General features: G+C 44.5%; 1 protein-coding gene and 1 long non-coding RNA gene across 3 annotated transcripts in view; one reads left to right on the top strand and one right to left on the bottom strand.

The window, feature by feature from the left end:
• TTC21A (tetratricopeptide repeat domain 21A) overlaps positions 1 to 365 on the top strand; it is a 32,716-nt gene extending 32,351 nt beyond the window's left edge. For both annotated transcript variants that reach the window (XM_079996394.1, XM_079996393.1), the window contains one exon: positions 189 to 365. In XM_079996394.1, coding sequence (XP_079852520.1) covers positions 189 to 266 — 78 coding nt within the window. In that variant the 3' untranslated portion in view covers positions 267 to 365. The remainder of the gene's footprint in view (positions 1 to 188) is intronic.
• Positions 366 to 471: 106 nt separating this feature from the next.
• LOC307199333 lies at positions 472 to 4,292 on the bottom strand. Its single transcript, XR_013831888.1, has 3 exons — positions 4,097 to 4,292; positions 3,722 to 4,050; positions 472 to 1,548 (listed from the first exon to the last, which is right to left on the bottom strand). It is a non-coding gene; the product is annotated as an uncharacterized lncRNA (long non-coding RNA).
• Between the last annotated feature and the right edge of the window lie 10,026 nt (positions 4,293 to 14,318).

Below are 14,318 nucleotides of genomic sequence, written 5' to 3'. Positions count from 1 at the left end.
TATCAGTGAGACTTAAGTCAGGACTAACTTGCTCCATTGATTTCATGGAGATTAGCCTGGATCAGATGCAGAGTTTGATAGCTGCCAAATTGTGGTTGATTAATATTAAGAGAGTTTTTAAAATGTGTTAAGATATTTATTTACAACATTTTTAAAAAAGCTAATCATTAATTTCTTGTTTATTAAAGGTTCTGAAGGCATGCCCAGAATATCCAAAAATTAGAGAAGAAATTTTGGAAAAGGCTCAAACAGCAATTAAACCTTAAGAGTGTTGATTATATCACTCCTGCGCTATCTAAAACTCTGTCAGTGGAGTTTGAACATAACACCATAATTTTCAATAAAGTTGTCTTGTGCAGTTTAAAGCAGCTTAATTGGTAGTATTACAAGCTGCAGTAGCCCTTTGCCAAAGTAGCTTACTGGGAAGGAAATTGGCTTTAGCTACGATTGCTAAATAAGCCTATCCAATTAGGATTCAAACCGTGACTTTTGTTTGAATGGGCTGCCTTGGTCCCCTGACCATGGCAGAGTGTCTTGCATTTTGCCTGTCAAGCTGGCTGATGCTCCATCCAGTGTTTCTCAACCTTGGGTCCCCAGATGTTATTGGACTACAACTCCCATCATCCATGACCACTGGTCCTGCTAGCTATGGATGATGGGAGTTGTAGTCCAATAACAGCTGGGGATCCAAGGTTGAGAAAGGATGCTCCATACACACCTTACATTTAAAGCACATGACATTTAAAGCACATGACCTGAAGAATCCTAGGAACAGGTGCTAAGGTGGTGAAAGTGTGAAGAGGGCTAAACCATTTGGGGGGTTTTTATAAAGTCCCTTCACTTGCCCTGAATTTGAATGGATATCCTTCAAATTTAAATCTCCCTTCACCAGACCACTTTTCCATTTATGAATAGTGTTGAAACGAGCTATGAAAAAGAAGGGGGGGGGGGAATGAACGTGTTTTTAGTTCCAACTGCTGTTAGCTTCAGAAAGTTAAGCATTCTGATTAAAACTGGTGGAATGTAAAAGTGCTTCACCTGGTCTAGATGATTCCTAGAGTATCCAAGAACTGATACTTGACATTATAACCATCACTGCCAAAGAGGACAAATGCTTAGGCACTGGATCCTGGCTTTCAAACTTGTCATGACTGATATTAAGTGTGGCCATTCAACTTCATTTTCAGCCTGAGCAATCCTCTCTTCATCTGTTAAAAAGGAAATCAGATGGCAGCTTTAGGGGCCCAAAGCTGCGAGAGATTGTTGTTTGTATATAAAAGGGGATTAGAGATCCCCAAACCCTGAGGCAATGCCATTGGAAGCCTACAGTGGGAGGCCCTCAGCCCTTAAATTAAACTCCGCTTTCTTGCTGTTTTTCTTTCTGTCTGTCTGTCTTTAAGAATTGAGCACTGGCGCCATTTGGAAAGCAGAAAAATTCACTTTTCCAAGCATACCAAAGGCCCTTCTGCACAGTACACTACAGCAACTAATGTTTGCCAGGAAGAATACAGGAGTCTGTGGCCAGTCCCATCTCTTCAATGAACATACCTGTAGGATACATGCATTTTCAGACACCTGTTGATCACATTCACAATTTTAGGTGAACAGTTACAAAATTGTAGTGGAATAGCCTTACCAGCCAAACAAATTAATGATTAATTCATTCCACAGTTTTCAGTGCATTTCCCCATCACTTTCCAAACTGCATAAAGTGAAGCTGCTTTTTAAAAAGTGGATTTGCCTTGAGGTACCTTACTTCCAAGTAAGCATGCACAAGTTTGTGTGTTAGCATAGGTCCCAGTCCTTTTCCATTTCTTTTCTTTCCATAGATCTGTTGCCCAGCCTGACATTCAGGAAGTCAGAGATTTCCTTCTGAATCAAATTCTAGATTGCACAATAAAATATGTACCCCAACAAATTATGCAAACATGATGATAACATTTTGCACATTTGTCTGAGTGGTTTCATTTATCCCAGTTGCAGAACCTTTACAGCAGGGGTCAGCAAACTTTTTCAGCAGGGGGCCGGTCCATTGTCCCTCAGACCTTGTGGGGGGCCGGACTATACTTTTTTGGGGGGGCAAATGAATGAATTCCTATGCCCCACAAATAACCCAGAGATGCATTTTAAATAAAAGCACACATTCTACTCATTTAAAAACACCAGGCAGGCCCCACAAATAACCCAGAGATGCATTTTTGAAAAAGGACACATTCTACTCATGTAAAAACACACGTGTTTCCCGGGCCGGATTTAGAAGGCGATATTGGGCCAGATCTGGCCCCCAGGCCTTAGTTTGCCTACCCATACTTTACAGTTTAAGGCTTTCTCAATGCCAAACCACATGCTGCGGAACCCCAATGTCTCTTTAAACTCAGAAACTGCTTTGGGAAGTTTGGAAAGAAAAGTGCTTGCAGGGGCAAGTACACATTTTAAAGCTCATCACGGGAGCTAAAATCACTTGAGGGCAGTTTGAAGTGGGAAGAGAGCAGATGGGGAAAGGACTGAACACCTCAAAACAGTTTTTTTTTAACCCTCTAAAATTGCTTCAAAGATGTTATGCACAAATGTCTGCGTAGTGTCAGAAAAGGGTGCCATTTCCAACTCATGCCACTAGGTGGAGATGTTACTATACAAAAGTACACCTTAAATCTTAACATAAACTAGAAACATCAACACTGAATGATATATGCAGGTGCCGCACTGAGTTATACTTTACTCCACTGCTGTGTGTTTGGGAATGACAGGGAACTGCATTAATGAGGATTCATTGCCTTGCTTCCAAATATTAACCCAGGATTGATAATATTTAGTGAAAGGTGGACTCTCCCAAACCTAATTTGTAACTGGTCAGTTCAAAATGGATTAAGAGGATGTCTACTGGACACCCTCAAATCCATCTTTTTAAAAAGCGAACCAGTTACAGATCAGTGAGGCCTCAATGCCCCTGTGCTTTCAGTAGTGTCCTTGAAGGAATCAATGGGAGCTCCTGCCTTCACCCCTCCTGACCTGAAGAACCTCCTGATCGCAGGAGGGCTTGAACTCTAGCAAATGTGCCTAGAGATTTAGATTAAAACCATTGCTTAGTGCCCTAGCAAACAGATGTGGTCCAGCAGTTTTAGAGGGTAAACCCATCTCAAAGGTTTCAGAAGCACCTTGAATGTTTTAAGCCAGGAACGAGCATTTTCTGGGCCCTTGGTCACATTTACCAGTGGGCAACCTACCAGGGTCTGTGTGCCAGCAGCTGGCAGGACCAGAGGCAAACGCAGCTGTTTGACCAGGGAACAGGAGGAGTTGCTGGGGAGAGGCCAGGCAGGTGCGCATGGTGCCATCGGCGCTCTTCAGGTATGCAAGTCTTTTGCACTGTCAGCACAGCAACTTCCGCAACAAAATGACAGTCTGTATCCCCGCCCCGCACACATTTAATATGGATTTACCATATTAAACCATTTAAAAAATCAATAATAATCATAATATGGATTTACCATTTCAATGAAAAAACCTGCTAAATTAAAAACCGCTTTCAAACCCCCCAGTTGTGACATCTGAATTATCCACATGGAGGCACCCTTAGTTTTTGACCGCGGCATAAGGATCTTGGTTGCTCTTTGGCAATTAATATTATTTATACTAGAGCACAATGTGCTTCATTATTGTGGCCGTTAGAGGCCACTGAAGATCCCTAAATTACTACTATTATTTAAATGTATTACTCCTGTACATTTAATCCGCTGTCGGACAAGACGTGCTCTTCCTTCCTTCTTTGTTCTTGGGGGGGGGGGGGAGACAGACATCTGTTATTGGTAAATGGAATTCTTCATGGTTTGCGGGAGGAGCAGGACTTTTTAACAATCCCTGCTACAGAAGGTTGGGCGTGTAGCTGGGAGTTGCCCAGTGCATTTCCATGGCTACGCTGAAGCAAATATAAATTGTTCCTATGGTTACTTCAAGCAAAGAGGCGCATAGCTGATGCAAGGATAGCAAAAATACCTGCAGCTCTCTAAACCGAGCTGGATGGTTGCCTTGGGGAGCAGGCGAGGCTAGTGGGCTCTCTGTCTAGTGCCTTTAATGGTCACGCGTCAGGCAGAAGTTCAACTGTTTGAAGTTCCAGAGTTTGACAGCTTCCCATTATCTGTAGAAGCCAAAAAAAGGAAAGCTATCTGCACACCTGTTGAATCTCAGCCTCGGAGTCAATAGAGACTGGAGACTGTGTTATCAGGATGAGAGGAACTCAGACACCACCAAACATCAATCCCAAATATATGGAAACTCCCAAAGTTAAGTTACACTCTACCAAAGGTAAGGTAAAGGGACCCTTGACCATTAGGTCCAGTCGTGACTGACTCTTTACCTTCCCGCCGGAGTGGTACCTATTTATCTACTTGCACTTTGAAGTGCTTTCGAACTGCTAGGTTGGCAGGAGCAGGGACTGAACAACGGGAGCTCACCCCATGGCGGGGATTTGAACTGTCGACCTTCTGATCGGCAAGTCCTAGGCTCTGTAGTTTAACCCACAGCGCCACCCGTGTCCCTTGACACTACCAAAACAACCCCACAAAATGAGCTGAATTTGTGTTGGCTTCAGTGCTTGCTTAATATTGCTCAGTCTAATAAAATAACACAGTACAACCCTACCTTGGTTCTCGAACAGAATGAGTTCCGGGAGTCCGTACTGCAGCCAATCAGAAGCCGCGCCGGATGTTCGGCTTCCGGAAATCGTTCAAAAACCAGGACACTCCCTTCTGGGTTTCGATCATTCGGGAGCCAATTTGTTCCGGAGCCAAGGCGTTTGAGATCCAAGGTATGCATTTGCATATGCACTGTACGAGATCCAAGGTATCACTGTATCTAAAGGCTAGAATCCTACACCCACTTGCCTCTTAACTCGCAGGTACTTACTCTTGAGTAGACCTTTATTGGACTCTATTTCATTTAAACTGCTTGGCCATGATGCTTACTAGGTGATATTCAGTCCAGTTGTTCTTGCTCAGGCTGATCTACTCCTAGGGCTGTTGTGAGAACAACTTCTCTGAGCTTATTTTATAATAATAATAATTTATACCCTGCCCACTCTGTGCGGTTTCCAGCAGAATATTAAAATACAATGATTCTTCCAGTATTAAAAGCTTCCCTAAACAGGGCTGCCTTCAGATGTCTTCTAAATGTCTGATAGTTGTTTATTTCTTTGACATCTTATGGGAGGGCATTGCACAGGGCGGGCGCCACTACCGAGAAGGCCCTCTGCCTGGTTCTCTGTAATTTCGCTTCTCGCAGTGAGGGAACCACCAGAAGGCCCTCAGAGCTGGACCTCAGTGTCTAGGCTGGACCATGGGGATGGAGATGCTACTTTAGGTACACAGGACCAAAGCTGTTTAAGGCTTTAAAGGTCAGCACCAACGCTTTGAATTATGCTCGGAAACGTACTAGGAGCCAATGTAAATCCTTTAGGACCAATGTTATGTGGTCCTGGTGTCTGCTCCAGTCACCAGTCACATTCTGGATTAGTTGTAGTTTCCTGTTCACCTTCAAAGGTAGCCCCACGTAGAGCGCATTGCAGTAGTCCAAGTGGGAGATAACCAGAGCATGCACCACTCCGGCGAGACAGTCCATGGGCAGGTAGGGTCTCAGCCTGCGTACCAGATGGAGCTGGTAAACAGGAGAAAGGTGCTTCAGAAACAAAGTATTTCCAGCATGCTGTGATCTAGTATACTGTATATGTACATGCAGGTGTGAACTAGGTCCCTGAGTCCTTCTCTGAGCCAGATGACATTCCCAACCCTACTCTGCCAGCCCTTGCTTTATATAACCCCCTTATTGAGCGAAGACTACTTGTCACTTTTATTTGGCTCTGAAACATGATGAATGCACCTAAGGTGATGTATAGAAATCAGGCACCCAGAGGACTCAAATTCAGCTCCTTAAGTAACAAACACCCTAGAAACGCCTTTGGAACAAGTGACAATAAAGCTTTATTTATTTAAAAACAACAGCATACATTGCCACTAGCAATTTTGTCCAGATAGATAAGGAAAATCCATTTCAGACCCTGCTAGAAAAAGCAAGGAAATTTGTCTGCTTGTTTTCTGAAACTTAAGTTGGGGAAAAGTGGCTCACAGACAACCATCCCTACAGAGGCTTTAACACAAAGCAGGTTGAAAGGCCAATCAAATCATGCAGCCAGAAATAATTATTCAAATGAACCAGAGTGCTAACTTGCAGGATGCATTCTGAAGTGCAAAACTGTGTTATCTTGACAGCGGAATTTTGCTTGGAGAGGGGCAGGCATACAGAATGTAACCCAGTCTTGGAAGAGGGAGGGAGGAGGAAATGAGTTCAGTTCATATTTTAAGGGAAACTTCCCTAAGATGCTCTTTCTATATTAACACATGGACTGAAACATAGCCATCCTTTGAAATCTGCACTTTTTCATAATTTTGCAATGCAGTTTTCTAGCCAAGCAATAGGTACCCAAAGTACGCATAAAAGCCAATATATCAGTGAAGACAACATGGAAGAAGAAGAAGAAGAAGAAGAAGAAGAAGAAGAAGAAGAAGAAGAAGAAGAAGAGCGTTAGATTAAGGAAATCTGCTTTGCAAAACTGTATATTGGGAGAAATTTGCACTAAAACACAGATGAATTTCCATGAGGACTTCTTTTTTTAAAAAAAATAACTGCTGGAGAACCGAACTTCAAAAAAATGAAAAATATGAAACACAGAGAAACCAAAATTGTCAGGTTCACCTGTCCCTACCTAGGAAGCACATTCAGATACAGTGGTGCCTCAGGTTACATATGCTTTGGGTTACATACGCTTCAGGTTACAGACTCCGCTAACCCAGAAATAGTGCTTCAGGTTAAGAACTTTGCTTCAGGATGAGAACAGAAATCGTGCTCCGGCGGTGTGGCGGCAGCAGGAGTCCCCATTAGCTAAAGTGGTGCTTCAGGTTAAGAACAGTTTCAGGTTAAGAACGGACCTCCGGAACGAATTAAGTACTTAACCCGAGGTACCACTGTACAACACACATTACTGATACACTTTGTTGTTGTTGTTGTTTAGTCGTTTAGTCGTGTCCGACTCTTCGTGACCCCATGGACCAGAGCCTGTTGTCTTTGTCCATGGAGTTTTCTTGGCAGGGATACTGGAGTGGCTTGCCGGTTCCTCCTCCAGGTGGATCACGTTTGGTCAAAACTCTCCACTATGACCTGTTCATCTTGGGTGCCCTGCTCGGCATAGTTCATAGCTTCTCTGAGTTCTTCAAGCCCCTTCGCCACAGCAAGGCAGTGATCCATGAAGGGGACTGATACACTATCAATACATAAAGTGCTCCATCACTTTACTCAAACATGTCCCTTAATATATTCCTGCTTTGCAGACGGTTAGACTAGATGACTCTTGGGAGTGTGCCTTCTAACTCTAAAGTTCTATGATTGCAAGATTGTGCTTGGAAAAGCATGCATTTAATTGTGGGCCAGGAGTGTCTTCTTTTTCCTCTTTTCTCCTGGCACCAAGGGGTGGGGGGTGAACTCTCTGACGCTCTCTTTTCCCCTGGCCACCTACTGTTTGCTGCATGGCATCAATCTGCAGAGACCTGAATGCTGCATTCTGTGAATTGTCAGAAGGCGCCAGCAAGTTTAATACGTTATTATAAAGGGGGCGGGCGGGAAGGAGAGAAGGGGGGGACTCTGTTAAACAGTAACGCTTGTTCCCCGAGCCTGGCCACCCAGAAATGATTTCAGCCACTGGATTGTTTTCAAGAAGCTTCGACCTCCTTGTCAGAACAAAATGCTGCGTGGGGAAGAGAACAGGAGAGCTTAACAAATCCAGCTACTTCTCTGTTAGACGACAGCACACTCACAAATGAGATTATGGCTAGACTCTTTGGAGATCTGTCTAGTCTAGCATCCTGTTTCCAACAGCGCACAGCTGGATTCTCCTCTCACCGTCTCCAGCACCTGGTATATGGAGATAATGTTGTGTCTCAACAGGGGGGTTTCCTTTATTTACGTATTTAAATTGATACCCCACCTTTTCCTCCAAGGAGACCAGCAACAACCCTGTAAGGTAGGTTAGGCTGAGAGACAGCGACTGGCCCAAGGCCGCCCAGTGAGCTTCAGGGCCAAATGGGGATTCCAACACTGGCTCTCTTTATCAGTCATGGCTAATCACTGTTGATCGACCTACTCCACATAGAGATTGTGTGGTTTTAAAGGTAAAGGGACCCCTGACCATTAGGTCCAGTCGTGACCGACTTGGGGGTTGCGGCGCTCATCTCGCTTTATTGGCCGAGGGAGCCAGCGTACAGCTTCTGGGTCATGTGGCCAGCATGACTAAGCCACTTCTGGCGAACCAGAGCAGCACACGGAAACGCCGTTTACCTTCCTGCCGTAGTACCTATTTATCTACTTGCACTTTGACGTGCTTTCAAACTGCTAGGTTGGCAGGAGCAAGGACCGAGCAACAGGAGCTCACCCCATCACGGGGATTCGAACCGCCGAGCTTCTGATCGGCAAGTCCTAGGCTCTGTGGTTTAACCCACAGCGCCACCCGCAACTGGTCCAAGGCCACCCAGTGAGCTTCACGGCAAAATGGGGGTTCAAACCCTTGCTCTCTTATCAGTCATGGCTAATCACTGTTGATCGACCTACTCCACATAGAGATTGTGTGGTTTGAAAAAGGGCCAAATGGAGTGGATTTTGCCACAAAAAACGGCAGGAGATTCCACAAATTCATTACACATTGCACAGGAAACCCTGCATTTTGTTCTTTTCCAGTTTGAAATGCCCCCCCCCCCCACTGCCATTGGGACGCGGGTGGTGCTGTGGGTTAAACCACAGAGCCTAGGACTTGCCAATCAGAAGGTTGGAGGTTCGAATCCCTGCAATGGGGTGAGCTTTTGTTGCTCGGTCCCTGCTCCTGCCAACCTAGCAGTTCGAAAGCACGTCAAAGTGCAAGTAGATTAGGTACCGCTCCGGTGGGAAGGTAAACGGCGTTTCTGTGCGCTGCTCTGGTTTGCCAGAAGCGGCTTAGTCATGCTGGCCACATGACTCGGAAGCTGTATGCCGGCTCCCTCAGCCAGTAAAGCGAGATGAGCACCGCAACTCCAGAGTCAGCCATAACTGGACCTAATGGTCAGGGGTCCCTTTACCTTTACCTTTACCTTTACCTTTACCTTTACACTGCCATTGCCATCACAGGCTATCCTGGACCCCCCCTTTTCTTTCCCTCTTCTACAGCTGGTCATTCTCCAAAACACACCCCTAGCTGCCTTTTCTCTTTCCTTTCGGAGAAGACCTCTTAATCTGCAGCCTGCATTGAAATACAGGCATGACCCAGTGCTGGAGTATACTGCTAATTCAATTTTGGGGCACAAGATTATTTGCAGAACACCACACGCTTTGCGATTCTAATCTCCTCTGCTAATTTAACTGCTGTCTGCCTAGGGCTCTTCGGGTATTGAATCCCCCTGCTCTTCATTTTTTCTGCAGACACAAAAACTGGCGTAAGACAGGGCAGAGCTGTGGCAAAAATCTGGCTGCCAAATCCAGCTCCAGAATTGTCAAAACATTTATCCAAGGAGGAACCTTCAGTCAGCTTTTAGGTGGCGTTGGGCCTGCGGTAGCTAAAGCACATATTGGTGCCCACCCTGGGCGATTATTCTAGTTCTGGAAATTCTCTTATTTCCCCTCTGCACTCCCTAAGCCTTAACCTCAAAATCCAGTACAAAATTGACAGGCAGTATTCGAAACCTGCGGGACCAGAGATTTACAGAAGATTGGAAGAAGTATATGAATTATTCGAAGAGCAACTGTAATCAGCAAATTACGCTAGTAGGACTACAAGACGTTTTGTAAGGAGAAATATATGAAGTGTTACAAAGTATAAAAAGAGAGATACTGGTTATGAGTTTGAAATGTAATAGGGAAGATACGAAATGCATACTGAGAGATTAGATTGGAAAATTTTCAGACAGGATTGATGGAAGTCAAAAATTTGAATAAGATGTAAAAGTATGTTTAATTACTGTTGAAAATGATATGTTAAAAAAATTATATTAAAAAAAAACCACACCTCAAAATCCAGTACTAAACTCGGGAATGTCAACGTCCTGTGCTGCTTGCCATGTCAGTGCTCAGAGGAGAGAGAAGCCAGCCAGCCAACCATCCGAAGTCTCAGGGGGGTACTTGCCTGGAGGCAGAGCCCGTATACAAGGTTCAGTCCTGTCCTAAGGTCAGGAATATAATAATTCATGATAATAATAATGATTTATTATTTATACCCCGCCTATCTGGCTGGGCTTCCCCAGCCACTCTGGGCGGCTTCCAACCAAATATTAAAATACAGTAATACATCAAACATTAAAAGCTTCCCTAAACAGGGCTGCCTTCAGATGTATTCTAAACGTTTGGTAGTTGTTCTCTTTGACATCTGGTGGGAGGGCAGTTTCACAGGGCAGGTGCCACTACCGAGAAGGCCCTTTGCCTGGTTCCCTGTAATTTGGCTTCTCACAGGGAGGGAACCGCCAGAAGACCCTCAGCGCTGGACCTCAGTGTCTGGGCTGAACGATGAGGGTGGAGACGCTCCTTCAGGTATACTGGACCGAGGCCGTTTAGGGCTTTAAAGGTCAGCACCAACACTTTGAATTGTTCTCGGAAACGTACTGGGAGCCAATGTAGGTCTTTCAAGACCGGTGTTATATGGTCTCGGCAGCCGCTCCCAGTCACCAGTCTAGCTGCTGCATTCTGGATTAGTTGTAGTTCCCGGGTCACCTTCAAAGGTAGCCCCACGTAGAGCGCATTGCAGTAGTCCAAGCGGGAGATAACCAGACCATGCACCACTCTGGCGAGACAGTCTGCAGGCAGATAGGGTCTCAGCCGCGTACCAGATGGAGCTGGTAAACAGCTGCCCTGGACACAGCATTGACCTGCGCCTCCATGGACAGCTCTGAGTCCAAAATGACTCCCAGGCTGCGCACCTGGTCCTTCAGGGGCACAGTTACCCCATTCAGGACCAGGGAGTCCTCCACACCCGCCCGCCTCCTGTCCCCCCAAAACAGTACTTCTGTCTTGTGAGGATTCAACCTTAATCTGTTAGCTGCCATCCATCCTCCAATATCTCAGTTCACGTAGTCGGACGATCTGGGGGGGTCAAGAAAGGTGAGGGTCCAAGGTCGCAAGAAACAGCAAGGTCTGGCCAGGAACGACGAATGTTGTTCCCAGCAACTGATTTGAGGCTGGAAACCCTGCTTAAGAAAGCTGGAGCCAGCTGGTTCTTCTCAGGAACAAGAAGGCTGAAAACCCGCAGGTGGAGTCCTTCTGCCTTCTACTCCTTCAGGCTGCTGCTCAGCAGGTGAAGCCGACTCCTGGCCCATGTCAGGGACAAGGAGAAAGAGTCAGGCTGTGCACACAGCGTACATTTAAAGCACACACTCTTAAGAATCTTGGGAACTATAGTCTACCTGCAGAGCTACTAATTCCTAGCACCCTTAGGAAACTACAGTTCCCATGATTCTTGGGGGAGAGCGTGTGTTTTAAGTGTGTCGTGTGAATAATAATAATAATAATAATAATAATAATAATAATAATTATTATTATTATTATTATTATTTATTTATTTATTTATTTATTTATTATTTATACCCCTCCCATCTGGCTGAGTTTCCCCAGCCACTCTGGGCGGCTTCCAATCAAGTGTTAAAAACAATACAGCATTAAATATTAAAAACTTCCCTAAACAGGGCTGTCTTCAGATGTCTTTTAAAAAGAAGATAGCTGCTTATTTCCTTCACATCTGAAGGGAGGGCGTTCCACAGGGCAGGTGCCACTACCGAGAAGGCCCTCTGTCTGGTTCCCTGTAACCGCACTTCTTGCAATGAGGGAACCGCCAGAAGGCCCTCGGCGCTGGACCGCAGTGTCCGGGCTGAATGATGGGGGTGGAGACGCTCCTTCAGGAATACAGGACCGAGGCCGTTTAGGGCTTTAAAGGTCAGCATCAACACTTTGAATTGTGCTCGGAAATGTACTGAGAGCCAATGCAGATCTCTCAGGACCGGTGTTATGTGGTCCCAGCAGCCACTCCCAGTCACCAGTCTAGCTGCCGCATTCTGGATTAATTGCAGTTTCCGGGTCACCTTCAAAGGTAGCCCCACGTAGAGCGCATTGCAGGAGTCCAAGCGGGACTGAATGTAACCAATAAGGGGTTCAAGGGGTGGCGACTTTAGTCCAGATTCACCCGGTGTTTTATTGGCTGGAGGAAAACCTGCTCAAAATTACGTTTTCCCCATCTATAAATCAAATACTTTGATGCAGCAAAGTCAACGCATTTACTAGCGGTGTTAATCCGGATTGGTTGACCTGTGTTAGAACAGAATAGTGGGTCTACGAAGTTGAAAACATGCCGTTTAGGATTTGATATAGTTACAGGTAGGTAGCCGTGTTGGTCTGCCATAGTTGAAACAAAATAATAAAAATTCCTTCCAGTAGCACCTTAGAGACTAAGTTTGTTACTGGTATGGGCTTTCATGTGCATGCACACTTCTTCAGGTACATACAGATTCAGGAACTAAGTACCGTATTTTTTGCTCTATAAGATTCACTTTTTCCCTCCTAAAAAGGGGAAATGTGTGTGCATCTTATGGAGTGAATGCAGGCTGCGCAGCTGTCACAGAAGCCAGAACAGCAAGAGGGATTGCTGCTTTCACTGCGCAGCGATCCCTCTTGCTGTTCTGGCTTCTGAGATTCAGAATATTTTTTTTCTTGTTTTCCTTCTCCAAAAACTAGGTGCGTCTTGTGGTCTGGTGCATCTTATAGAGCGAAAAATACGGTATTTACCCTCTCAAAGGAATGGCCAGGCTAGCCAGAAAAGGCAATCAGATAAGGCATTATCAGGTATCCTGGCAGACAGGAGAGAAGCAACACACTCAAATTTCTGCTGCAGACCACCTCTTTCTGTTATGTATATATGTATATTGTTCTGGGGGGTGGCCGGGAGCAGGGGACCCTGTTGCAACAGTTTAATAAAGATCAGCCTTACTAGCTGCTTTGCTTCTCAATATTCTCTGGTTGGCCTCTGTTATTTTCTCTTACTGATAGAAAACCTACGTAAGGACTCTATACGGGCTCTTGGGTGCCCCATAAGGGATAAAGGAGCAGTTTTTTCTTAGAGCACCTAGGAACAAAGAACCCTTCACCCCCATTCTGCCCACACACAACCCAGAAATCGGCAGCCCTGAATGGCAAGTTGTGAAAGCAACCACTGCCGGGCCTTTTGCCGGGCAGAGATTAGATTTCAACTAATCCGCTTCTCCCCCCCCCCTAATATGTCGAGAAGAAGCACACACACCAAATATTCCAAACCGAAAAAAGAGTTTGTTTTATTGAAAGTGTAATGAAATTTTCTTCATATTGCTTGTATGAAATGAGAGACAGCAGCTTGTAGGCAAAGGATGCTTTTTTTTTGTTTTACAAATGAAAATATGGGGGAAGGGGGTTAAAAATAAAAGTATTTTAAACTGGTACCTTTCGGCACCGTTAAGCACTATATATATATATATATATATATATATATATATATATATATATTCTCTCTCTCTCTCTTTCTCACACACACACTGAGAGAAAGCAAACATAAAGCTGTTGAAACCAAAGAGTTTCAATCAATACATCAGATAATTACAGATTGTGTCAATAAATACCCAATTTTGTTTTTCAGGTTTCTCTCTCTTTTTTTCTTTTCTTTTTTAAAAAGAAGACAGTTTGAACAGGCAACATTTTATACAAGGTACAGAAGGGGGAAAATATATATCTATTTACAAATCAGTGCACCCTGGGGTGAGTAGGAGCAGGAAGTTGGCACCAACAAAAAACGAAACAAAGAAATGAATAAATTAGAGGGGGGAGGATCATGAAGGCAGGAGGGTTTTCTAACACCCTCAATCTCCCAACATTCATTTTAAAATGACGTATGCAAAGGAACGCAGGAATGTTCTAAAAATTGTTGCTTTAGTGCCAAAGAATGAAAACAAAAATAGAAAAAGCAGTACCAAAAAAAAACCCACCCCCAAATGTGTCAAAGCATATTTTTTTTAAAAAAGTAGGCTGAGGTTTTTTTTTATTATTTTAAAAGACTCCCACAAATTAAATAAAAAACGGTGTATATATACGTATGTATAGTTAAAAAAGTTAAGCAGACGTTTAAAGTTTTCTCACAGTGGGATAACCCCTTTGCACTAGATAGATGCCAGATTATTCTGTAGACATTTTCTCTCTACCACGCAGGTTTGTTAAAGGGGGGGGGGGGAACCCCTCTTTGCATAGACCAG

The sequence above is a fragment of the Podarcis cretensis genome (genome assembly GCF_951804945.1).
Source record: "Podarcis cretensis genome assembly, chromosome: 12".
Taxonomy (NCBI): Eukaryota; Metazoa; Chordata; class Lepidosauria; order Squamata; family Lacertidae; genus Podarcis; species Podarcis cretensis.
This window is presented reverse-complemented; position numbering and strand designations above follow the sequence as displayed.